The sequence below is a fragment of the Procambarus clarkii genome, chromosome 2 (genome assembly GCF_040958095.1).
Source record: "Procambarus clarkii isolate CNS0578487 chromosome 2, FALCON_Pclarkii_2.0, whole genome shotgun sequence".
Taxonomy (NCBI): domain Eukaryota; kingdom Metazoa; phylum Arthropoda; class Malacostraca; order Decapoda; family Cambaridae; genus Procambarus; species Procambarus clarkii.
The window spans coordinates 37,510,847-37,535,673 of NC_091151.1; the positions used below are offsets into that span (position 1 = coordinate 37,510,847).

At 46.1% G+C, this 24,827-nt stretch overlaps 1 protein-coding gene across 1 annotated transcript in view; it reads right to left on the minus strand.

Moving 5' to 3' along the window:
- LOC123762235 (glutamine amidotransferase-like class 1 domain-containing protein 1) overlaps nt 1-24,827 on the minus strand; it is a 98,352-nt gene that overhangs the window by 38,738 nt on the left and 34,787 nt on the right. The window contains exon 5 of the mRNA XM_045748621.2: nt 17,240-17,337. Within this exon, the coding sequence (XP_045604577.1) occupies nt 17,240-17,337 (98 nt within the window). The remainder of the gene's footprint in view (nt 1-17,239; nt 17,338-24,827) is intronic.

Genomic DNA, 24,827 nt, shown 5'->3' on the forward strand with positions numbered 1-24,827 from the left:
AATGACAAAAGGGGCGAAGACAACCCAAGAGCCAGGGTCCAAGCGGATTCCAAGGAGGAAGTGAGCACAACCTGTCAACACATGAGACGAGCAGTGAAAAACCGGGACAGCACATCACGCAGGATCGGCGCAACCAGCTTCAAATGCGCAGACAACGCACGAGCATCCGAGACCAAGGCACCTGACCCAGCAACGGCCCCGAAGTGCCTCTACATTCTCCGCAAGCCAATCCGAAGACAGCTCCAGGAAGGAAGAAACGCAAGACCGAAGCCAGCAAGCCACAAGCATGCAAGTCCTCAGCCACAAGCGTAGACAACAGGGAAGGAACCTGTACGTGAAGCTAAATCACGCCCACATACTGCAGAAGGGCAGGAGCGAAAAGACACTCATTAAGTTGCTCAAAGTCGCCCCCCCAGGTAAAACTGGACCACAGTCAACGCCTCGCGCCACTTAAGCGTGCGGGTACGTCAGAAAGCACCCCAAGCATCCAACGACGACAACGGGCAGTCCTCAAGTCAGGACGACTCCGGAACCTCATAACAAACCCAGTATGGAGACGAAGACCCAAACCTGAAGGGAGATGGATCCATTGTAGAAGCATATTCCGGGTCGTGCAGGAGGTAAGCTGAAAACCTCCGGAAGGACGGAACCGAAGGACCCGCAAGGGTACGGAACCGAATCCGGTCAAGAGCCGAACCAAAATCCAACTCGTACGCTGAGGGGGGAAAGGAAAATCCCGCTCCTTGTAACAGTAAGCCCTGCTTTGAGGATCTGAAAACTCAAGGCCCCCCAAGTCAGCTCCTTCCCTAACCCTGGGGAACCTCCACATCAGGCCCCGGGGGCGAATCATCCTTCAAAACCCCGGCCTCACAAGAAAAAGCCAGGGAGGTCGAAAAAGTAGGATGAGAGGGGGCCCACTGGTCAGACCCCAGAGCCACGACTGGAGGAACAGACTCGAATGCCTCCGTCGCAACCCCAGAAACCGCCAGAGTCTCAGAAACCTCTAAACCCTGCCCCAACCCCAAATCCCTCAGACGCTTAGGAGCCAGAAGCAGGAAGGGATGGGGGGGGGGGGGTGCAGAATGAGCCACAGCAGGGGAAGAACGAGGGGGCGCGGACTGAACCAAGGCCGACACGACCAACACGCCCAAGTTTGGGTCCCTATAAGCAAAGCGGGGCAGCCTCTGGGCATTCGGGGAAGCAACCAACCTAAACCTAGCCTGCAATGCGTGAGCTGCCTGCACCCAAATATCATCATCAATAGATTGGGCGAATTGAGTTACAAACAAGCAACAATGCTCGCAGGACTCCGGGTCGAAGGTGTCACCAACCCAACAGGCAGCATGACAGAAGCAAAAACTATGAGCGTCGTCCTGAGACGAGGGGACAGAGCAACCCTCAAACTCTCACAAGGCGAGAGGGAGACCCAGAAGTCACATCCATCGGACCCCTGTGTGCCCCTGTGGGGTTTCCCAGGGCCCCCTAGACTGGTATCAATAAGGGTAAGCCCAGGCAGGGAACTGCTAACCAGCACCCAATGCTACCAAACAAACTGCTAATGCTGAACCCCCAGGATTTGTCCACTCACGAGGGCGAAGCAGGGGGTACCACTGAAAACAGGTCAAACCCTAATATAATTGGGGGAAGAGACACCAAAGCAGACTCCCCCCCCCCCACAAGGTAAAAAGAAAAAGAAAAAGAAAAAGAAAAACCTTGCAAGAGGACAGTGTACCCAGGAGGAACAGAACCGGCCGCTGTTATAAGTCAAAACTAACTGCGCAGTACCCCATGCCCCTACCAGTGCAAAAACTACCACTTACCCCAAGGTAAACAAGGGCGGAAAGTTCCCAAAACACTCAGGACGGTCAAGCGCCGAGCAGCAAAAGACCAACAGAGGTAGACCCCAAGGTGACTTATGGACAATAACCCCAAGCTCCAAGGGCAGTATTTACAGGGCACTCAGGGAAGGTAACCCTAAGCACATGCAGCCTGAGTACCCATGAATATTACTCCCAGCTCGCACGCCACCATAAGAGCAGTACTGGACCCAAGGTACAGCACAACACACAGAGTCTGGAGCTGGAGCCACACGACCATGCCACATCACATCAGCCAAAGAATTGGAGGGTGGATCGCCGGCTTGGGGGTTTGAGGCTTCCCCTATCTCCTCCCGGGGAAGAGGGGGGGGGGGGAGCTGCGCAGACATGTGGCGCGGCTCGTGTGACGTCATGCTTGTTTGCTCGTTTTTATTTAGGGAGTTCTGTCCACTAGTTGGTCTATTTTAGTCGTTTTAGCCAGAATAGGGGTTTGTTTTGAAGTGCTTACCTTTCTGGGTGCCTGTCCCAGTGGATGGCAGATATAGAATGCTCCAAATCCCACGTGCATTTTTATAGGCCGTTCTCCTCGTGCCTCTCTGAAGGTGGGCGGGGGGCGGGGGGGGGGGGGGGGGGGGGCGGGGGGGGGGGTGGGGGTAGGTTCTGGCCGTGGTCCCCGGTAGGCCTAGAACTCCATTCACAGTGACTGATGCCAAAGTTTAGGGATATACTGTACATATCAGCCTGGATAGCTCCGGGGAGCTGAAGGGGCTCCCCCCAGAAATCAATGGCTATCAAGTAAAGAAGATTAAAAAGCACAAAGTATAAAAAGACTAAATGATAGTCTATTATTCAACAGTCAGTGATCAAACTAACATCTCAAGCCATAAGCTATCTAAAACAAAGAGGTGGGATCATTACTGGTTTTCTGGGAGGAGCCCTTTGTTGGCTTTCTGAACCAGCTAACCACAGAGAAGTGTAGTAACTACATTAAAAATAGTGTAACAGCTACTTAGATATACCAAGAATTCCATTTACTACATATTACATCCAGACATATTTTCCAAATTACCAATACAGTACTACAAACAACATCAAGCAATTTCCCAGTAATCAATTAACAAGCAGCCTTGCTCTAAACAGTCAGGTGGATAAGGATATAGGGTCAACTGACCACAGCATCTAGGTACTGTAGTTTTAACTAAGCTCAATCAGAAGTACCACCACCTCTGATCTACCTCAACTGACCAGACTCACAACATAGTAGCCAGCAGCAATACCTCTTAATCTGTCAAACCTAGCCATTCCATAAGATGGATTTGGTTACAGCCATCACCAGTCACCATTTGTACTGCTGCCTGCACTCTACAGCCTCATCTAATGGCTTGTTTTCTCACGATGCTGTTGTACCATCAATTAACCACCACTCTAACCATTTACATTACATGGGAGGGAGGCAGAGAGGGAGGGAGGCAGGCAGGCAGAGACTGGGTGGGAGAGGATGGAGATGGATGGTAGGATGGAGATGGATGGAAGGTTGGAGGGAGGGAGGGAGGGAGGGATGGGTGGATGGATGGATTGAGGGAGATGGAGGGAGGGATGGATGTCAAGTTGAGGTGAAGCAGAGAGAGCGTGTGTATGGGATGTATGGGGGAGGTGTGTCGGCGGTGGGGAAGGACCGGCTCACTCTGATAAGCCTAACACACTTGACTCAGTTAACCAGATTTGTTTCTTAAAATTTTGGATGGGAGGGAGGGAGGTTATCTTGAGATGATTTCGGGGCTTAGCATCCCCGTGACCCGGTCCTCGACCAGGTCTCCTTTTTGTTACACCCCCCTCCCCCCCCTCCCCCAGGAAGCAGCCCATAGCAGCTGTCTAACTCCCAGGTACCTATTTACTGCTAGATAACAGGGGCATCAGGGTGGAAAAAAATTGCCCATTTGTCTCTGCCTCCGGCGGAGGCGGAGACAAATAGAGCTATCCAGGATCGAACCCAGAACCTCAGGACTACGAATCCGAAGTACTGTCCACCCAGCAGTCAGGTGCCCAATGGGATGGGAGGGAGGAATGGAAGGATCGTTTGCATGTAGGCCCCTCCTAACCACTCCACATACTTCGGTTACCTTGGTGTGTTGTGTAGACTCCTGTGTTAGATTAGGTCTGCGCTGGTGGGTTTTGACAGGTTCTTTCGACATGGATACCCTACTCCCTTGAAGAAAAATGATGAATGAGCAGAAAGAGGTGGTTCTGGGAATGAACCACCAGGGAGCAGTCGGAGGGAAGTTGGAGGACGGAACCACAGGAAAACAAATGCTTCGAAATGCCTGCTACACAGCAGCAAACTTGGGCACTGTACTGCTTGCCCAATGGAATGTATCTGATCACTGACTCCTGGGATGCCTGGTGAGTGCTAGTCACAAAGCCCCAACCTTGAGCCGAGGTGTCCATGAACACATTGAGTGACGGGGGAAAAGATTGTGTCATGGAACTGAACCCCAAATAGCCTGAATAGGAAGACAGTGAAACGAACATATGCAGGGTGAATAAGGAAGGCTCCACCCATTTTGCTGCTGCAGTGACCACAAAGGTCACTGCAGCAGCAAAATGGGTGGAGCTGGAGAAGCCAGTACAGTACACGGAGCTATACCCTGCCTAGGGAAAACACTATGCAGGCAAAGTTCAGGCTCTTGCACAATCACTTGAGCAACTGATTCTCAACTGACTTGAGCAGTTACTCAATTGAGTAACTGAGCACAGGAGCTGATCCAAAGCCAGATGGTGACACCACTGCAGGTGGACCAGAGCTTATGGGAAGCAGAGAAAGAGATGCCAACCAGGAATCCCAATGAGGCCCAATTACAATAGGTTTGAAACTAGGATGGAATCAATTGGGACTTCTGCCAGTTCATCAAAAACCTAAAACTTAGCAAGCCGTAAAAGAACCAGATCCTTGGCAAGCTGGGAAAGATCCAGATCCCTGTCCAGCTGATAAACAACTTGGCTTAGGGGGGCCAAACCAGCTAGTTGTCATGATATGCTGGGTCACAACTAGCATGGTAAAAATTTGAGGAGTCACATTGAAGCTAAAGGGTAGAACCTTGAAATTGTAAGACTGATGCCTCACAATGAAACTGAACCAGTACTGAAATCTTGGATGATAGGGACATGCCAGTATGAGTCTTGGAGGTACAGGGACACCGTTCAAGAATCCACCTATAATACCAGGCAAACCTGATCTAAAGTGATTATGCGAAAGATTGGACAGAGAATGATGCTGGTCAGTCCAGAGAGATCGAGAATGTACAGTAGTCCCACTTGGGTACCAGGATCAGCCGGGACACCCACCAAAGGGATGAAGTTAACCCATCGGCTGCGCATCCCAACAGGTGATGGGGTAGTTAATTATGGCCAAACTGCACTTACCAACATGTGATGTATTAGGATACAGTGTAAGATTTTAAAACTTCCACAGGTACATGGTCACATTGAATAACAAAGTTTTATGTCTTGAGGATATAGTGAAAGACTTGTGCAAGGATAAAAATCAATTGGAAACAAATTGCAAAGCCATGGAAAAAGAAAATAAACTCTTAAAAATAGCTTTGGAAGAAATTAAAGTAAATTTAAACATAAATGACTACAATAGGTTAGGTAAGGAAATTCAACAGGAGAAACAGCTTTTGTCAGCACAGATGGAGGAAGTTACACAGGGAATAGAACAGTGCAAGAAAGATATGCAACTCACCTATGCACAAGTGGCCAAGGAGAAGGAAAAAATTGAAGCAGCAGTAATGGAAGCCAAACACTGCAGCAACCAAGATAAAACAAACATTAGGCTGGAAGTGAGAAAGGAATTGGCATCTAACCTAAAGTTGGTGGAAAACACAGTTGATCGGAGCAAATCCCTGATAATTTTTGGTTGCAAAGAAAAGGAGATAACATCTAGGTCAGAAAGAGCCGTAGAAGAAGCGAAAGTAGTAGATAAAATTGTTGGCCTCGTAGAAGGTTTTACTACCATAGAGAATGTGTGCGACTACAGGAGAATGGGCAAATACGTGAAAGGGAAAGATCGACCTTTCAGGATCACCCTAAACGGTGTCAAACAGATGGAAGAAGTACTTAGGAATGCCAGAAAATTACAAAGTGATGAGGATGGGAAAGTGTGGTCGTTAAGACAAGATCTTTCAAAAGAAGACAGAGAGAAGCTGAAACTGAACCTCGCCGAGGCAAAAAGTTTAAATGAGAGCAGGAATGAAGAAGAAATCAATTCTTTTTTTCTACAAAGTGATAGGGGTAGGCAGACCAGTAAAGTGGTACATAAAGGCAAACCAACAAAATCAATAGAGAGAGGGGGAGTGAAGAATAAGGAGAGGGGGAACAAGTTTCTGAAGATTGCATACACCATCATAGATGGAGTGAGATCGAAGATACTGGAGTTAAGTGATGTAATACAGCTGCAGACACCAGACATTGTTGCACTCACGGAGACAAAACTTGAAGATGTTATTTTAAATGAGGTCATATTCCCAAGGGGCTACTCAATTTTGAGACGGGACAGAAAAATTAGGAAAGGCGGTGGCGTTGCTGTGCTGGTGAAAGAACACCTAAAGGTGAAAGAACTAATGACTGCCAATCCACAAGAAATTGAAATAATAGCACTAGAGATCTGCCATGAGGATGATAAACTAATGATCATAAATGCATATAGTCCACCGCCAAGCAGCACATGGTCAAAGGAGGAGCTAGATAGTAAACGCAAACGTCTTATAACAATAATGAGAGAGATTATAGCGAGAGCGGATAACGATAGATCACGACTGTTGATAGTCGGTGACTTCAACTTGAAATCCATAGACTGGGAAGCATATGAAGCTAAAACAGAAGATTTTTGGACCTGTAGATTTGTAGACCTCATCCTGGAAACATTCTTGTATCAACATGTTAAACAAGCTACGAGGATGAGGGAAGGGGACATTCCCTCCATGCTAGATTTGATATTTACCAGGAAGGAGGAAGAGATATTTGACATTCAGTACCTTCCTCCCTTGGGTAAAAGTGACCATGTCTTTTTGGGAATAAAGTATGCAATGCGTTATAATCTGGAAGAAAATAAGGAGGTTGAAGCAGTTGAAAATCCTGACTTCAGGAGAGGACATTATGGCCACCTTAGAAATTTTTTTTAGTGAGTATAATTGGACAGACTTGATGCTAGACAAGGAAGTGAATGAGATGTATGTCAAGTTTTGTGAAATATATGATAAAGGCACAAAATTTTTTATACCAAAACAGAGATGCAGAACTAGGAAACAGGATTGGTTCAATACAAATTGCGAGAGGGCCAGAGACCAAAAGACACAAAAATGGAATCAATACAGGAAAAGGCCAAACCCCCAAACATACCAGTGATACAAAGATGCGAGAAACAACTACACGGCAGTGAGGAGAGAGGCAGAAAGAAATTTTGAAAAAGGGATTGCAGACAAATGTAAAACAGAATCAGTATTCTATAAATTCATAAACAACAAATTGCAGGTAAAGGATAATATTCAGAGGTAGAAAATGGGAAATAGATTCATGGAAAATGAAAAGGAAATGTGTGAAACACTAAACGAAACGTTCCAAAGTGTGTTTGTACAAAATTAAATCTTTAGGGAACCAGACACAATAAGAATTCCAGGGAACAACATAGAGCACACAGAAGTGTCTAGAGATGAAGTGGAAAAAATGCTCAAGGAGCTAAGTAAGAACAAAGCAGTTGGTCCAGATGGAGTTTCACCATGGGTTCTGAGAGAATGTGCACCTGAGCTCAGCATTCCACTCCAACTGATTTTTCAGGCATCCCTATGTACAGGAGTTGTAGCTGATGTGTGAAAAAAGGCTAACATAGTTCCAATTTACAAAAGTGGAAACAGGGAAGACCCTCTTAATTATAGACCTGTATCATTGACAAGTGTAATAGTCAAAATATTGGAAAAAATAATTAAAACTAAATGGGTAGAACACCTGGAGGAAAACGATATAATATCAGACAGACAGTATGGTTTTCGATCTGAAAGATCCTGTGTAATGAACTTGCTCAGTTTTTATGATCGAGCCACAGAGATTTTACAGGAAAGAGATGGTTGGGTTGACTGCATCTATCTGGACCTAAAAATGGCTTTCGACAGATTTCCTCATAAGAGGTTGTTCTGGAAACTGGAACATATTGGAGGAGTGACAGGTAAGCTACTAACATGGATGAAAAATTTCCTAATGACAGAAAAATGAGGGCCGTAATCAGAGGCAAGGTATCGGATTGGAGGAATGTTACGAGTGGAGTACCACAGGGTTCAGTTCTTGCACCGGTAATGTTTATTGTCTACATAAACGATCTACCAGTGGGAATACAGAATTACATGAACATGTTTGCTGATGATGCTAAGATAATAGGGAAGATAAGAAACCTAGATGATTGTCATGCCCTTCATGAAGACCTGGACAAAATAAGAATATGGAGCAACACTTGGCAAATGGAATTTAATGTGAATAAATGCCATGTTATAGAATGTGGAATTGGAGAACATAGACCCCACACAACCTATAAATTATGTGAGAAATCTTTAAAGAAGTCTGACAAAGAAAGGGATCTAGGGGTGGTTCTAGATAGAAAACTGTCACCTGAGGACCACATTAAGAACATTGTGCGAGGAGCCTATGCTACACTTCTAACCTCAGAATTGCTTTTAAATACATGGATGGAGAAATACTAAAGAAATTGTTCACGACTTTTATTAGACCAAAGCTGGAATATGCAGCGGTTGTATGGTGCCCATATCTTAAGAAGCACATCAACAAATTGGAAAAGGTGCAACAACATGCCACTAAGTGGCTCCCAGAACTGAAGGACAAGAGCTACGAAGAGAGGTTAGAAGCATTAAATATGCAAAAATTAGAAGATAGAAGAAAAAGAGGCGATATGATCACTACGTTCAAAATAGTATCAGGAATCGATAAAATTGATAGGGAAGAATTCCTGAGACCCGGAACTTCAAGAACAAGAGGTCAGAGATTTAAATTAACGAAACAAAGCTGCCGGAGAAATATACGAAAATTCACTTTTGTAAATAGAGTGGTAGACGGTTGGAACAAGCTAAGTGAGGTGGTGGGGGAGGCCAAAACCGTCGGTAATTTCAAAGCATTATACGACAGAGTGCTAGGGAGACGGGACACCACGAGCGTAGCTCTCATCCTGTAACTACACTTAGGTAATTACATTGGCTTTCTCAAGTCTCCAGTAAACAGATGCCATTAAAAAAAAAAAAAAATCATGGACACCATTCCTGGGTATGAAGGCCTCAACAATAAATAAGCAACCAAGGCTGGCATGCAACATGAGCTAACAGCACCACTGTTAAGCTTTTGTCCACATTAGCACTTAAAAATGAAAAAATATATACTGTAGGTAACTGTGATTATTTTGCGATAATAGTATGATAAAAGATCCTGACTGTAATAAAGACTATGTCCAATGTTCATTTTAGTGAAGATAGTGTTTATGATGATCAAAGTGTGACACAGAACCACAGTGCTCTGCCACTGTTGGATGCATCTACGCATCTGTAGTAACACGATGAGTAGTTATTTTTAGTTTATATCAAGGCCCACACCAGGTGCTCAACTGATTTTTGACCATGGACTCCAGGGGGCTGCCACCTGGCAGAGGGTTGTGTAACTAGCAGGGAAAATGAGCTAACTACTGCGTTTCCTAGTCCCCCTCCCCGCTCAGCTCGTTGTCGCCGTGTGGGGGCTTCGTGGGCGGCTGCCGGAGTGTGATGCTCCTTGGGACAGTCCTCTGTCCTTTTCTAGCCTTGTGCTCCTGCTGCCGTCCTCTCCAATTCTGCTGGGCACCTTTTCCTTTTCCTTCTGTTTCGTTTTTCTCCCCCCTCTTCTCCTATCTGCTTGCCGTTTCCTGCCGACCTTTTGCTCGTTCTGGTTCTTCCCTTGGACTTCTTCTATTTTGACGCCCGGGTGCTTGAGGAGGCATACTCATGCACCCGTAGAACTGCAGTACCCGACGTCGAGAGCGAGGGGAACCTTTTATTGTCAATCCCCACTTCGTCACTGAACCCGATCTCGACGGACTGTCGGTTTCTTAAGGTGGCGTTTGTGGGGCGTATACTCACGACGCACCCCTAGGAGGCCCCGACAAGATCGGCGATTGCTTCTTGTTGGGTGTCCTGCCTCTAATTGTGGCTCCATGGTGGGTGTGAGGGCACATTCGTGAATGAATTCTTCTTTTCGTCAAGATGATAACCCCTGTTTCGGCTGCTTCTGGCTTACCTTCTCAGGCTCGTGGGGTGGGCGACCAAGCCCCCGAGTCGGTCCGTATTGGAAGACCGGGCTCTGTAGCCTCCGCTGCATTGGGCCCCGACCTTGCTCCTCCTTTGGCCTCTCTGACTCCTTCCCCTGGCTCCCCTCCCTCCTCTGTGGTTGGGTCGAGCCCCAAGCCCCCAGTGGTGACTACCTCGTCCCCTGGCGCGGCTCCTTCTCTAGTTGTAACTACTGCGCCTTTTAACCCCTCTCTCTCTGGGGGTTCTCACCGCCGTCCTCGTCACGGCCGCCCTCGCTCGATTCCTTCCAGTTCTGCTACCTATCAAGCCTTGTTTGGTCCCGCTTCGTGGGCCAAATATTTTGATCTCCTCCCTCTTGATTCTGCGCCTCCTGACGATTTCTCCCTCCATCGACATCTCATTGATTCCGTGGATGCCTCCATTACTTTCAACCCCACTCGTCTCGGTACACGTGTCGTTGCTGCTCCTTCTCAGGATGCTGCTTCCCGCTTGGCTGCCTTATCCAGCCTTGGCGAGACCCCCGTTCGGGTCTCGAAGAACGCTCAGTTGAATGCCAGTGTTGGCACTATTTTGCTCCCGCCCCATGTTGCGACCGGTGTTCGGGACCTGCGCGACTGCCACGACGATATTCGACATATCCTCGCTGCCCAGGGCCATTCTATTCTCCAGGTGGACACGTTTACTCATCCCCCTCGTGGTAGTCGCCGTCAACCCCTCTGGGTTGTGAAGATTACCTTTGATGGTAGGACCCTTCCACCCTCTGTCATTCTTGCTGGTGCCAGGTGCTCTGTCCAGGAGTACATTCCTTCTCCTCGGCTCTGCAACAAGTGCTGGAGGTTTGGGCATGGTGCCCTCCGCTGCTCCGGGACTGTCTCTCTCTGTCCTTTGTGTGGTGGCGAAGGTCACTCTAAGTCGGAGTGCACTTCTCCCCAGGCTCGTTGCCTCAACTGCGGTGAGGCCCATCCTACCTTCTCCCGTGCGTGTGTCCATTACAAGCTTGAGGCAGCCGTCCTCAATCTGAAGCACCGGGAGCGTTTATCTTTTCCTGAGGCGAGGTGCCAGGTTCGCCGGCTCCCGCCTTATGCTAATATCTCTTATGCTCGCGTGTTGCGCTCTTCCTCTCCTCGTCCTTCCCGCCTTCCTCAGACTCACAACCGTTTCCGGGCCTTGGACCCTGATGCGCCCACTGCCCCCTCCTCTGTTCCTTTGGGTTCTCTCCCGAAGGATCCTCCTCCTGGTCCTCTGTCTGGGGTTCCCCTTCCTTCTACCCAGTTTGTCGTGTCTTCTGTGTCTTCTTCCTCGTCCCCCTCCGATCCTCCTTCCCATCCTCTTCCTCCATCTATCGGCTCTCCCCACCGCCTGTCGGTGCGGGCGGATGTCCATCGCTCTCCTAACGGCCGTCGTGTGTGCTCTCGTTCGGCTTCTCCTGTTGAGACACTGGAATCCGTTGCCCGGTACGTAGTTGCTGGGACACCGGTCTCTTTAAGTCAGAAGCGTAAGCCTGGCTCCTCTCCTTCCTCTTCCCCGGCGGGTAAGAAGGCTTCGCTTTCTTCCTCAGCTCCTCCTTCTGGCTCTGTTACTTCTTCCCCTCCCGTTTCAGTGCTTGCGCCCCCTGTTCCTGCTATGGAGGTTTCTTTGGCCCCTGCTTCCCTTTTGGTTGCTGCTCTTGCTGGGGTGCGCTCCCCTCTTTCTACTCCCCCTCCTCCTGCTGCTGTCCTTGACTGCTCCTCTCCGTTGTCTCCTCCTCTTCCTCCTCCTCCGGACCCTGCCCGCCCACCTCTGATCTGTTCTCCCGTTTCCTTCCCTCCGTCTTTGCTCAGTTTACCCATGCCCCCTAACCCTGACTTTGCTGACCCTGATCCCGACCCTGATATTCTTTAATGTGCTCTGTTGCTCTTTCGCCTTTGTTTCTTCCTTGTTCTCTGTTTTTGTCCTTTCTCTTCTCGTCGTTGTCCATTCTTCAATGGAACGTTCGAGGTTATTACGCCAATTTCCTCGAACTCCAACTTCTGATTTCGCGGTTTTCGCCCCTTTGTGTCTGTCTCCAGGAGCCAATGCTTGGTGCTCGTCCTGGTCGTTTTCGTGGCTATTCCTTTCTCTCCCCCCCCCCAGCCATTGCTGGGGCTTCTAATTCTTCTGCTCTCTTGATTCGGGCTGATGTTCCCTTTGTTCCTTTACTTTTTCCTTCGCCTCTCCATTGTTCTGCTGCTCATATCTTTGTGGGGAAATGGTACACAGTTTGTTCCATTTATCTCCCCCCGAGTGTCCCGCTCTCTCTTCCTGATTTGAAACACCTCCTAGACTCCTTCCCGGAGCCTGCGCTCCTGCTGGGTGACTTCAATTGTCGTCATTCTCTTTGGGGTGACGTTCTGACGAATACCCGGGGTCGCCTCCTTGAGCCGTTTCTCCTCTCTTCTTCCCTGTCTCTTCTGAATTCTGGTGAGCCCACTCATTTGGACTCTCGGACTCGCACCCTTTCTTGTCTTGATCTTTCTCTCTGCTCTTCTTCTCTTTACTTAGATTTCACGTGGCAGGTTCTTGATGACCTCCATGGAAGTGATCATTTCCCCATCCTTGTTTCCTTTTTCTCTTTTCGCCCTTCCCTCTCTTTCCCTAGGTGGCAGTTTGCTAAGGCAGACTGGACCCTATTTACCCTCAGTGCTGCTCTCTCTGACCTCTCCCTTCTGCCTCTCTCTCGCGCTCTCCTCCTTTTTCACGACACTGTCTTCAACGCTGCCCTCCGCTCTATTCCTCGCTCTTCCTCTCGGGGTCCATGGAAGTGCGTTCCCTGGTGGAATGCGGACTGTGCTCGGGCTGTCCGCTGTAAGCGTGCAGCCTGGAAGAGGCACCGCCGTAGGCAGACGACTGATTCTTTTCTTTTCTTTCGGAAAGCGAGTGCGGTGGCCCGTAGGACCATCCGTACGGCTAAACGTGAATGTTGGGCATCTTATGTCTCAACAATTACGTCCGAGACCCCTCTGGCCCAGATCTGGAAGCGTATCCGCAAGATAGCGGGTAAGTTCGTTCCCGATGTTTCACCGGTCCTTCACCTCCATGATACTCTTGTGGCGGACCCGTTGCAGGTCGCTTCCGAACTGGGTTCCCACTTTTCTTCTGTTAGCTCTGGTCTTCATCTTCCCCAATCTTTCCTTCTTCGTAAACCTGTCCTTGAGTCTCGTCCTTTAGATTTCTGCACTCATCTTCAGCTTCCCTATAATGATCCCTTCTCTCTCTCTGAACTTCGTTCTGCCCTGGCCCTCTGCGGTTCTACGGCGGCGGGCTCCGATGGTATTCATTATGAGATGCTTCGCCATCTCCCTCCGAGCACGTCTCAGTATTTACTGAGTCTGTATAATCGGATCTGGGAGTCGTCGTCAGTCCCTGAGGACTGGCTCGAAGCCGTTGTCCTCCCTGTTCGCAAACTGGGGTCTCTGGGTACTTCCCCTAAGGACTTTCGCCCTATTGCTCTCACAAGTTGTGTCTGCAAACTCTTTGAACGTATGGTTAACGTTCGTCTGATGTGGTTCCTGGAACACCATCACCTCCTCTCCCCTTCTCAATTTGGTTTCCGCAAGTGCCGCAGCACGACAGATGTCCTGGTGAACTTGGAGGTCTATATTCGTACTGCTTTTGCTGCGAAGACCTCCGTTGTTGCCATCTTTTTTGACCTAGAAAAGGCTTACGACACCACTTGGCGTTATCATATCCTATCTCAACTTCATTCTTTTGGCCTTCGTGGTCATCTCCCTCTCTTTCTCCGCAGCTTCCTCTCTCGTCGTTCCTTTCGGGTGCGCCTTGGTACCGCTCTCTCTGCCTCTTTTCAGCAATACGAAGGTGTGCCCCAGGGTTGTGTTCTGAGCACTACTCTTTTTCTGGTTGCCCTCAATGGTCTTCTTTCCTCTCTTCCTTCTGGTGTCTTCTCCGCTCTCTATGTCGATGATCTTACCCTTTGTTGTCAGGGTGATGATTCGCCTCTCCTTCAACGCCGGCTTCAACTTGCGATTGATGCCGTGTCGTCTTGGGCCACAGGTCATGGCTTCAAGTTCTCTACTTCTAAGAATTGTGCCATGACTTTTACGCGGAAACGGGTTGTTCTTCGTCCCTCTTTGTCACTTTATGGTCATCCCCTTGAATACAAAGATTCCGCGAAGCTTTTGGGGTTATTCCTTGACACTCGTTTGTCTTGGTCTCCCCATATCTCTTACCTCCGTGTTGAGTGCTCTAAGGCCCTTACCCTCCTTCGGGTCTTGTCCCATACTTCTTGGGGGGCAGATAGGCGCACTCTCCTTGCTTTACATTCCTCTCTCGTCCTGTCTAAGCTCGATTATGGTTGCCCTGCTTACTCGTCTGCTTCTCCTACTCTTCGCCGTCTTGATGCTTTGCACCATACTGGGTTGCGCCTCAGTTCTGGTGCCTTTCGTTCGACTCCCATCCTTAGCTTGTATGTTGACACTGGCTTCCTGTCTCTCCAGCACCGCCGTGATCGCTACTGTCTTCGCTATCTTGCGCGGTCCTTGCAACATCCTTCCTCTCGCCTCTGTCGTGCTTTAACTTTTACCCCTCCTGCGGTTCCTGTTCCTCTTCACCACCTCCCTCTTTCTGTCCGGTTATCTCGCCTACAGGATTCTCTCTCCGTTCGTATTTCTGATGTTTCTCCTCGTGTTGTTCCTTCTTTGCCCCCGTGGAGGGTCCCTCTTCCGCGGTTTTGTACTTCCTTGACCCGTGTCACTAAAGCTTTTACCCCTCCTACGGTTCTAAAACGCCTTTTCCTCGAGCACTTTTCTTCTCACTCCCGCTCCGTTTCTGTCTTCACCGATGGGTCTAAGTCAGCGGTGTTGGCTACTCTGTTGTTTTTCCTGATCGCACTTATATGTGTGGCTTGCCTCCGGAGACTAGCATCTTTACAGCGGAACTTTATGCTATTCTCTATGCTCTTTGTCTCCTGCTTTCTCGTTGTCAGTCTTCCTTTGTGGTTGTTGTTGACTCTCGTAGTGCCCTCATGGCTCTCGGGTCCTTTAATCCGGTTCATCCAGTAGTTGTCGAGATCCAGCATTGGCTATTTCTCGTTCACAGTAAATTTAAGTCGGTTGAGTTTTGTTGGGTTCCCAGCCATATTGGTGTGTCTTTAAATGAGCGTGCGGATGCTGCCGCTAAGGAAGCTGTCCGCTCTTGTCCCATCTCTCGTAAAGGCATTCCGTATTCCGACTTTTACCCGGTTATCCATTCCTCAGTCCTTACCCGTTGGCAGGCTTCTTGGTTGTCTGTTACTGGTAACAAGCTACGTACTCTTAAATGTTGTGTTTCCTCGTGGCCGTCCTCCTTCCACCGTAACCGGCGGTGGGAAACAGCTCTGGCGAGGTTGCGTATTGGCCATACTCGCTTAACCCATGGTCACTTGATGGAGCGCCGCCCTGCTCCTTATTGTCCTAGTTGCATTGTCCCTCTTACAGTCGTGCATGTCCTTCTTGAATGTCCTGACTTCCAGGACGAGCGTGTGTCTTGCTTTCCGACCGCCCCTCGCGGTCACCTGTCCCTCGATAGAATTCTTGGTGACTCGGATACTTTTGATATCGTTCGCCTTATGCGTTTTTGTTCTCGTATTGGCATCCTTGGTGATATTTAGCGCCCCCTGATTATTTTGCGTATTTGATGGTGCTACATAGCCTTCCCGGTTTGGTGCCTTCTTTTGATAATTACTTACTTACTTACGTTTCCTAGTTCTCAGGTTGCTAACATTTTCTATGTTGCAGTCTGTTTGGTGTGCTCTACCTTTCTGGTACTTTATCCTTTTGGTTTGGGTGACCTAGTACCACCACCTCCTCCCTGTGCCTCTTTCAGTGGATTAGGTTTTGGTCTGGTAGGTTTTTTTGTCTCACAAGGGCCTGGTGTGACATGGTATGCATAGAGCTATCCAGGTGGCTAGCTCCAGAGAGCCACTAAAAAGCCCTCCCAGTAAAACCTAACTGAAAATACTTCAAAACTTCACAGGGCAATATTTGCAGCAACATTAGGTTGCTGCAAGTCGACTTGATAATGGTTACAATCAACTTGATAATAGTCCAGGATGGATTGAAATGTCGTCATCTCCATCTTCTGGTGTGTGGTTTAGTCTTCATATCTTCAGCCACATTATTGTGACTCATCATCTGCATTTATTTGTTTTCAAGATAATGTTCAAGGCTTCTTCCCTCCTCCTTCTCTGTCATGTTAACTAAAATCTTCCATGTCAGGGCTACAGCACCATACACTAGTCTTGAAGGTTTCAGGTCAATGTGTCAAGATGTTCTCACTAGATATCACACAGATTGATAAATTGGGGACAAAACTTTAGTGAAACTATAAGGTACACCTTTATGGGATACCTAAATGTATTATGCTGTGTACGTACCGTATACATAAGCTCACACTAAAGCATTCAGATTTGGATGCACAAACAAATGTATGTATATGTATACACATACTTATACATGAGTATCTGGATACAGACATATCTATTTAATGTATATACAGTATATATATACATGCACAAACTAATACATGCATTTGCAAACACACTGTTGCATGCCTATGTATACATGTGCCCATGCATACAGTGGCATAGCAGAAAATAGAAAACACATCTTTGTTACACAATAAGACTAAAAAATAGTTTAAGCTTAGAGTGTAGCTTACACTTAGTTGATTAGTTACACTCAAGTTGATTGTTAAGCTTAGAGTGTAGCTTACACAATAGAGTGAGCTTAAAGAGGAGGCAGTGTATGCCAAAACCACTGGAAACTTGACAAATATTAATGGTAAGTTCAATAAAGATGCGACTCCACGAATCATAAAAGTATCTGACTAAAGTAATATGGCTCCCATTGGTATACGTGATATTATTTTATAACTTGCAGGTTACTAGATAGGGACAGTTACAAATGTTCATTATACAGTCGACTCATAAATGTCTGGGTGCACCAGTACTGGAAAAAGCTGCACACCTGAACAATCGTGCATTATGCATATTAGTAGAAGTACAGTATAAGAATTGGTTCTAACAAGTGTTTTACAGAAGCTTTTCCGAGAAGGATCTACAGTGAATGAAATGCTCCTTACCCCTGTTAGTGCAATATCTCTGAATGCCCACTGCTGAGGATCTCCCTTTACTGCTGATAATAATGCACACACACCAAGGCCAATAGCACATACAGGCTCTGAGGATTAGAAAGACTTATAAGCAACTGAGGAACTGTCTAAAAAAAAAAAAGCAATGTCAACTTAAACAACATTAGCAAAAGCAATATAGTAGAGCAAGGGCACTGCAGTGACAGTTCCTTTCTGTTTATATACAATAGAGTACATTTTGTACACTAATTCCCACTAAAGAGCAGAAAGGCAGTCAGAAGTATCTTTGTACACAACTCAATAATACCACCATTTTGCATACTATCTCGCCCTATTTTTTTTGCCATGTTTTTAGTTCCCTTTTCATTACACCAGTTTTATGCAAGCTGTTAGCCTGGTCTCATTCACTCTCTTTACATGGCCGGATCTTTTAAGTGCAGCACTACGTGTCATTTTTTCTACAGCCCATTTTGTGACCTGGAGATGGTCTGAAAAGTTAGTTACCCAGAAAGACACTGCCTTGGATTGCCTTCTGAAACACTAGTGAAACTATTATTAGTATTGTTAGATAATATACATACTGAAAGGACTACAATTATAGTCACTAATAAATCACTAGCAACAGAGGTTACAATAAATATTCTTACCTATCAGTGGCTACGGGAAGGTGAGATCTAGCTCTTTATGCCCCGCCTCCTAGCCTTTTATACCTGATGCACTTATTACCTCTCTCAACATTAAAATATTTCCATCAAATTCTTTCTTAAACTTGTTGATGGAATTGGAATTGTGGCAAGTCAGGACAAGTGGAATTCGATGCATTCCACGTGTCAACCATCCATACAGGAATGATATATATAGATACAGAGATGTAACATATTTACATCTCTGCAACTCAACTGCGTGTCCAGATTCTACTGATGTTTCCTTGTCCTACTTCTTTTTTATTTAAAAAGGCTTCCTTTATCCACTTTGTCTATTCCCTTCAGGACCTTGTATGTAATGATCATATTCCATGTTTCTTCTCTCCTCTATGGTTGTGAGTGTGACTTCCCTCAACCTGTCATCACAGTTGAGCCCTCTTGGTTCTGGTACTGTGCTAATCTAGTTGCAAACTTCTGAACTTTGACAAGTATCTTTTTGTTCTTCACAAGGTGTAGGTTCCATGCTAGTGCTATGTGCAGTCACTGATGGTGTAGTGATAACACACTCCCAGCACTTCACAAGCAGTTTGGTCTGGGTTCAAGTCCTGACAAGGGAGAATTGTTGGCGCCACTGGATAGCAGGCTGAACATGATTTTGTTCTCTGAAAAACTTAAGATTCTGAGCAACCACCAGATAAGGTCATTGCTGTATGGTGAGGAAGGGCATATCAATACTCCAAAACTCAGAGCATATCTTGTTAGGAAGGGATCATTACTGGTAAAAAATGTTGTTGACTATTTGTTGGCTAGCTGACTTTTATTATTTGCACCCTAGTGCTCAAGCAACCCAAACTGTCATACAGCACTGGGTGCCCAGCTCCCTATGATCGCTAATTTTAATTTACCAGATACAGTATTTTTATTTTTGTTAAAGACCATATTACTGACTAGGTCACTTAGAGGCCTGCTCTGCAGAAAGAGGCGATGCCCTGCAGGCAGTGCCACAAGGCCGTTGGTGTACCGAGTCTTACAGGAAAGTTAGACCAAAATGCTCTAATAAGTGTCAGGTATCCTTGAATCTGCCCGGGGAACCATTTTATGACCTCCATTGTGGGAAGGGGGAGTGGGAACATATTTTTTCAGACCCAGGAGTGGCTCAGACAGGTAGGGCAGTAAATTGGTCCTCACTACATGGCGACATCACAGAAAGTCAAAGAGAAAGATGAAATGGAAGCAATTCTCAGACAATGAGGAGGAACAATAATAATGCACTGACATACAGCAGGCACAGAAAACACTGCTATTGAGACAACATCAAGTCCTTCTACCAGAAAGATATCACACATAATGGAACTAGAGAAAACAACACCAGTCATACACTAGCCAGTGTCAGATAATGTTTCTCTGTCCACAACCCAGCCACAAGATGACATTATGAGACAGAAGAGGACAGCACTAGTCACAAACCAGCCTACAGTATCAGAAAATGTACCTCTGTCCACAGCCAAACCACAAAACAACAACATGAGACAGGTGAGGACACCACCAGTCATACTCCTGCCATTGTCAGACACTGCACATTTTCCAAAGCTCAAGATAATGCAGGCAAACTACTTTCCTATAGAAACGACGATGGAAAAGGAGCAACAGGGCTCAAACTTTTCATCACAGTCAACCTGAGAAGAGAAATTATAATGACAACCAAACCAAAAGACTGCAAATTGATTAGAAACAGTAACAGTCCTACAAGGAAAACCTATAAGTTTGGAAAGGAAAAGTTGGACCCTTCAGAAAGATGCACACAATCATACTGTTGAGATCTTTCCCAACTTTCCAACTTTCCACTGGATCCAATACTAGAGCACAAGCAAATCTTGAATGCTGAACAATGCTGCACAAATATAGACAAAGCAGCAACATGTCAGGTTCTGGTGACCATCGTAGGAGTGCTGGACCAACCGGGCTGTGGTGGATATTTGGGCCTGCGGGCTGCTCCAAGCAACAGCCTGGTGGACCAAACTCTCACAAGTCAAGTCTGGCCTGGGGCTGGGCTTGGGGAGTAAAAGAACTCCCAGAACCCCATCAACCAGGTATCAGCTATCAAAGGAAAAGTGCCAGAAACATTAAATCTTGGAAATTGGAGAATATACTAACATAGACCATACATCCGGCAACCCCTGGGTTGTTTCAGATGTCAGATATAGGGACACCATCAAACACTCTGCACTGGGCAGGAGAGATGTGGAGTGTGCAGCTTCATGAATCCAATCAAAGAATGTTTGTTTTGATTACCATGGAGATTATAGTCCCAATGGCGTAGTGGTATGACACTTGCCTGGCATTTCACGAGCGCTTTTTCCTGGATTCGTATCCTGGCCGGGGAGGATTTACTGGGAGTCAATCCTTAACTGTAGCCTCTGTTTACCCAATAGTAAAATGAGTACCTGGTTGTTAAAGGATTTGGCGGGTTGTATTCCGGGAACATAAGATTAAGGACTTGCCCAAAATGCTGTGTGTTTTTCTCTGCATATCAACACTGGGGAACCCACACACATATTCACAGATAAGAAATGGAGGACAGATTAAAACCATATCAGATAGAACAGCCCAACCACAGGCTTGTATTCAACCATTACAGGAGGCTGAGAGACTTGCTGTCTAATTTGCAAAAAAAGCAGTTTCATATCAGCATCCTACAGTGGTCAGAGGGCAGCAAAACCATGAGAATCATGAGAGAGCCAATGATGAGAGAATAGCTAGAAATGACAAGCATGACTGTCCCTTGACCAAACAAAAATAATCAGAGCGAAAAAACCAGAGTTGAATGTAATGAAACGCCATTTTCTGGGTGAGTCCCGGAAGCTTTCCGGAGCTATCCAGGCTGATATGGATATCCCTAACTTTGGCATCAGTCGATGTGGGTGGAGTTCTAGGCCCACTGGGGACCATGGCCAGAACCGGGCCCCCCCTCAGAGAGGCACGAGGAGCAATGGCCACAGAAATGTACATGTGATTTTGGAGCATTCTATATTTGCCATCAACCGGGACAGGCACCCAGAAAGGTAAGTGCCTCAAAACAAACCCCTATTCTGGTGAAACCAATGAAAATAGCCAAACAAGCGGACAGAACTCCCCCAAATGAAAACGAGCAAACGCACATGATGTCACAAAAGCCGCGCTACATGTCTGCGCAGCTGCGCAGGTAGTTGATGGCAGTGGCTGTCATCAACTATGACAGCTCGGTCTCGGTGATCGCTTGTCGAACAATCCTCGCTTAATCGAACATTTGTATGTTCCAATGAACATTTAATACCGAATTCAAAATTTGTTTGGATGTTCCGGGAATTCGCTAGAGCGGGTTTTGTTAGTGAAGATGCACTGTACTTGTAGATACTATGTGAGGATAATGTTTTGTTTATGTGCACAAGGAGAAAAGCCTTGATGCAGGCATTCGATGCATTAAAAAACTGCAAAGAAAAATAAACAGGGTTTTAAATTGAAGGAAGCAGTTAAGGTGTGGTACAAGCATAATTAGGGAGTTTTATAGGGTTCATGTGAAGTAGTGAAGGCATACTCATCTTGTTGGTCTTGTAAAGATGGAAAACCAGTTTCTATTTATGAGCTCTAGGACTGGGGATCCTAAACAATGAAAGACAACCCAAAGCCGAGGTACAATCTAGTATGATGCAAAGCATTGAAATGACAAAAGATCAAGGGTGAAGCTGGTGAATATGCAGGACATCCACAGTCAAGTTTCGACAGTACTAGAGAGGATTGTTTATAAAGGAGCATTCACCACAGAATGAATGTGACAAGATTGTAAGGTAAGGTCCTTTAACACCATTTGTATGATGTTTGCATTTGTATGGTGTTGCTGAATTGTTGGTGCAAATGCATCTTTAGTTGCAGAGACAATATGAAGTTTCCTGGTGCTCCTTTCATGTCTTTCTCCATGTTTGTTCTGTATCAATTCCTATGTTTTTGTTTTTTTTTGTTTGAGATATATACAAGAGTTGTTACATTCTTGTACAGCCTCTAGTACGTGTAGTGTTTCGGGCAGGTCCCTGGAACACGATCCCTGCCGCAAAGAATCGTTTTTACAACCAAGTACTGTACTCATTTTACTGTTGAGTTAAACAGAGGCTACAGTTAAGGATTTGCGCCAAGTAAATCCTCCCCGGCCAGGATACGAACCCATGACAAAGCGCTCGCGGAACGCCAGGCGAGTGTCTTACCATTACACCATGGAGACTGGTGAACAAGATACTTTTTTGTTCTAGTTGTTTGCTGATTGGCATCTCATGCCAAATAATGTACTGTTGCCACATATCGCTTGGCTACGGTGAAGCTACTCTTCTCTGTATTTGGTGTCACTACCTCACTGGCACTTGTACACAAATTGTCTTCTGCTTTCCCCTCTTGCCGGTTCATGCATCTCTGGACCTATCTTGGTCTCTCGATAGAATATATGCATTTCTTTTCTCACCTCAATTCACAGTTGCTCCTTCTGTCTGGGATATATTTCATAAGACACACTTTGTTGGCAATCACATCCAGTTATCAGGTTTGGAAACTTCATGCTCTTCTCCAGAGATTTGGGCACTGTTTTTCTAGCCCTAATTGATGGTTTCTTCACTTGCAGCCTTCTCCTTTTCTGGCAAAGAATGAGTCAGTTGACTTAAGAAATGGGTTTTGTGGTGACTGAGGCTTGGTTTGTACAGCCAGGGGTAAATCATTTGTAGTGTTTGGCAGGTAGTAGCAGTTTGTCTCCTTCATTGGATGCTCTGTTTGTTGATCCTGTTTTCCTGGTTCCCTGTTCCAAGGCAAGCTTGTTCCATGTTTGTAGTGTTATTAAAGCTAGCCAGCCTGTAGTCTACCCTTGCGCCCTTGATGTTCGTGGCACTGCTGGCTGTGTTCACTAACATGCTATAAGTTTGGGGGTTTTGGAGGTCTAAATCTTAGCTGATTAGTATTTGGTCACTGTTTCTAGTCCCAGTTGGGAATGTGTTGCCATAGGTCGGATTTTCCAGCCCAGTGTCTTGTTTTCGGATGTGTGGTTGCCACTCTACTCCTCCTTGGTAAGTACCATGTTTTTCATCTTTTGTTATTAGATAGATTCAGGGAGTCACCCACAGGGTCATCCAGAAAACCAGTGTTGAATGTAATGAAATGCCTCTTTCTGGTAAAGCCCCGGTGGTTCCTCGACTCCCTCTTCCCCTACCAGGTTCTTTAGTCTGTGGTCTATCAGCTTCAGACTGATTCATTGATGGACTAGAATCTGGGAGTTCCCAGGGTGTTGTGCTTTGGTGGTTTAGCGCATTAAGAGGTTTAAGGTAAGTTTCGAGTGAATCATTTGTGGAGTCTGTTACTGTTCCCATTTTCAGTGCTGCTTTTTCTGTGAACCTTGCAGTTGTTTGTATTGCTTCCCATAATTTCTGGATGTTTTCTGGTTGATCGTGATCATAACAATCCCCTGCTCCCTATGCCTCTGTGAGGGAATCAGGTTCTGGTTTTAATTATCAGCAGGCCAACAGGACTCCTATGGCCAATGTGACTCAGTAGAAGATGCCATCTCAGTGAGATGGCTTCAGGGAGCCACCAAGCACTCTTCCAGAAAATTAAGTGAATCATCTTATAACCTTTTATGTATGGACCTACTAGCATCTCTATAAATGAAGACATACAAACTAATTGATAGACATACTCGAGACCCAAAATGCATAAATTTAATGACTAATTGACAATAGCTTCTTCAATAATGCCAAAAATAATTTATGTAACTATCACTGTTCTTCAACTGAATTGCTTGCTTACAACAAGAAGCAAAGTACAGACAGACAATAACACTGATACAAACAAGGCTTTGAATGTTCAGTTATGTATATGAAAAGCATCATTCTGAAAAGATTACTCTGCTGCTCCACAAAGTAAGTTCCCCCATGTCTATAGACAGTAATATGCACAGCCAGGCAGGGCCGACATACAGCACAGAACTAGGCGGAATTTTAAATTGCCCTACAGGGTCATACTTCTGCTGGTGTGACTGGATAATACTCAATATTACCCATAATGACAAACTTCAAAGTCCTCTTAGGTTCACTGATCCAAGCAAGGCACACATACTATCTGGTACAAAACTTGAAATACATGTGAAAATGGACAGAAAAAAAGGAAATAGGAGTAACTAATAAATCTGTTTATTACAATGCTTTCATATAATCTAGTCTTATTTATGAGTTAGCATATCTGGTAACTCCCCAAAGTAGCAAACAAGAATAGAAACAAGAACATTTAACTCGCCTTTTCCATAGCATGATACCTAAGGAAGGCTGAGCGGGAGACACCAGCATTTTATGCCTCTACCTGGGGAAAAGCCGGTGGCTTCCTGAAGCTATCTCACTGACATGGCTTCCAACTACTAGGTCACATCTGCTGCAGAGTTCTGTTTAATCTACCAGAGACCAGAACCAGAACTTGGCCACCCTCAGAGGTGCAGAGAGCAGTTGACACTACCACCCCACTGGGAAAGCATCCAGAAAGGCAGCAAACCACTACAGACCACTGCTGGAGTCAGAGAGACCGTAGCCTCTAAACTTCCCCAACAATGTAAACAAATGACTAAATAGAACACACACACACACAACCTACAAATTATGTGAAAAAGCTTTAAAGAATTCTGATAAAAGATCTAGAGGTGGTTCTGGATAGAAAACTCTCACCTGAGGACCATGTCAAGAATATTGTGCAAGGAGCATATGAAACGTTTTCCAACTTCAGAATCACTTTTAAGTACATGGATGATAGAATATTAAAAAAATTATTCACAACCTTTGTGAGACCAGAGTTGGAATATGCAGCAATTGCATGGAGCCCATATCTCAAGAAACACATCTTGAGCACCTTCTTCTTTGTACTGAAGAAGGTGCAAAGACATG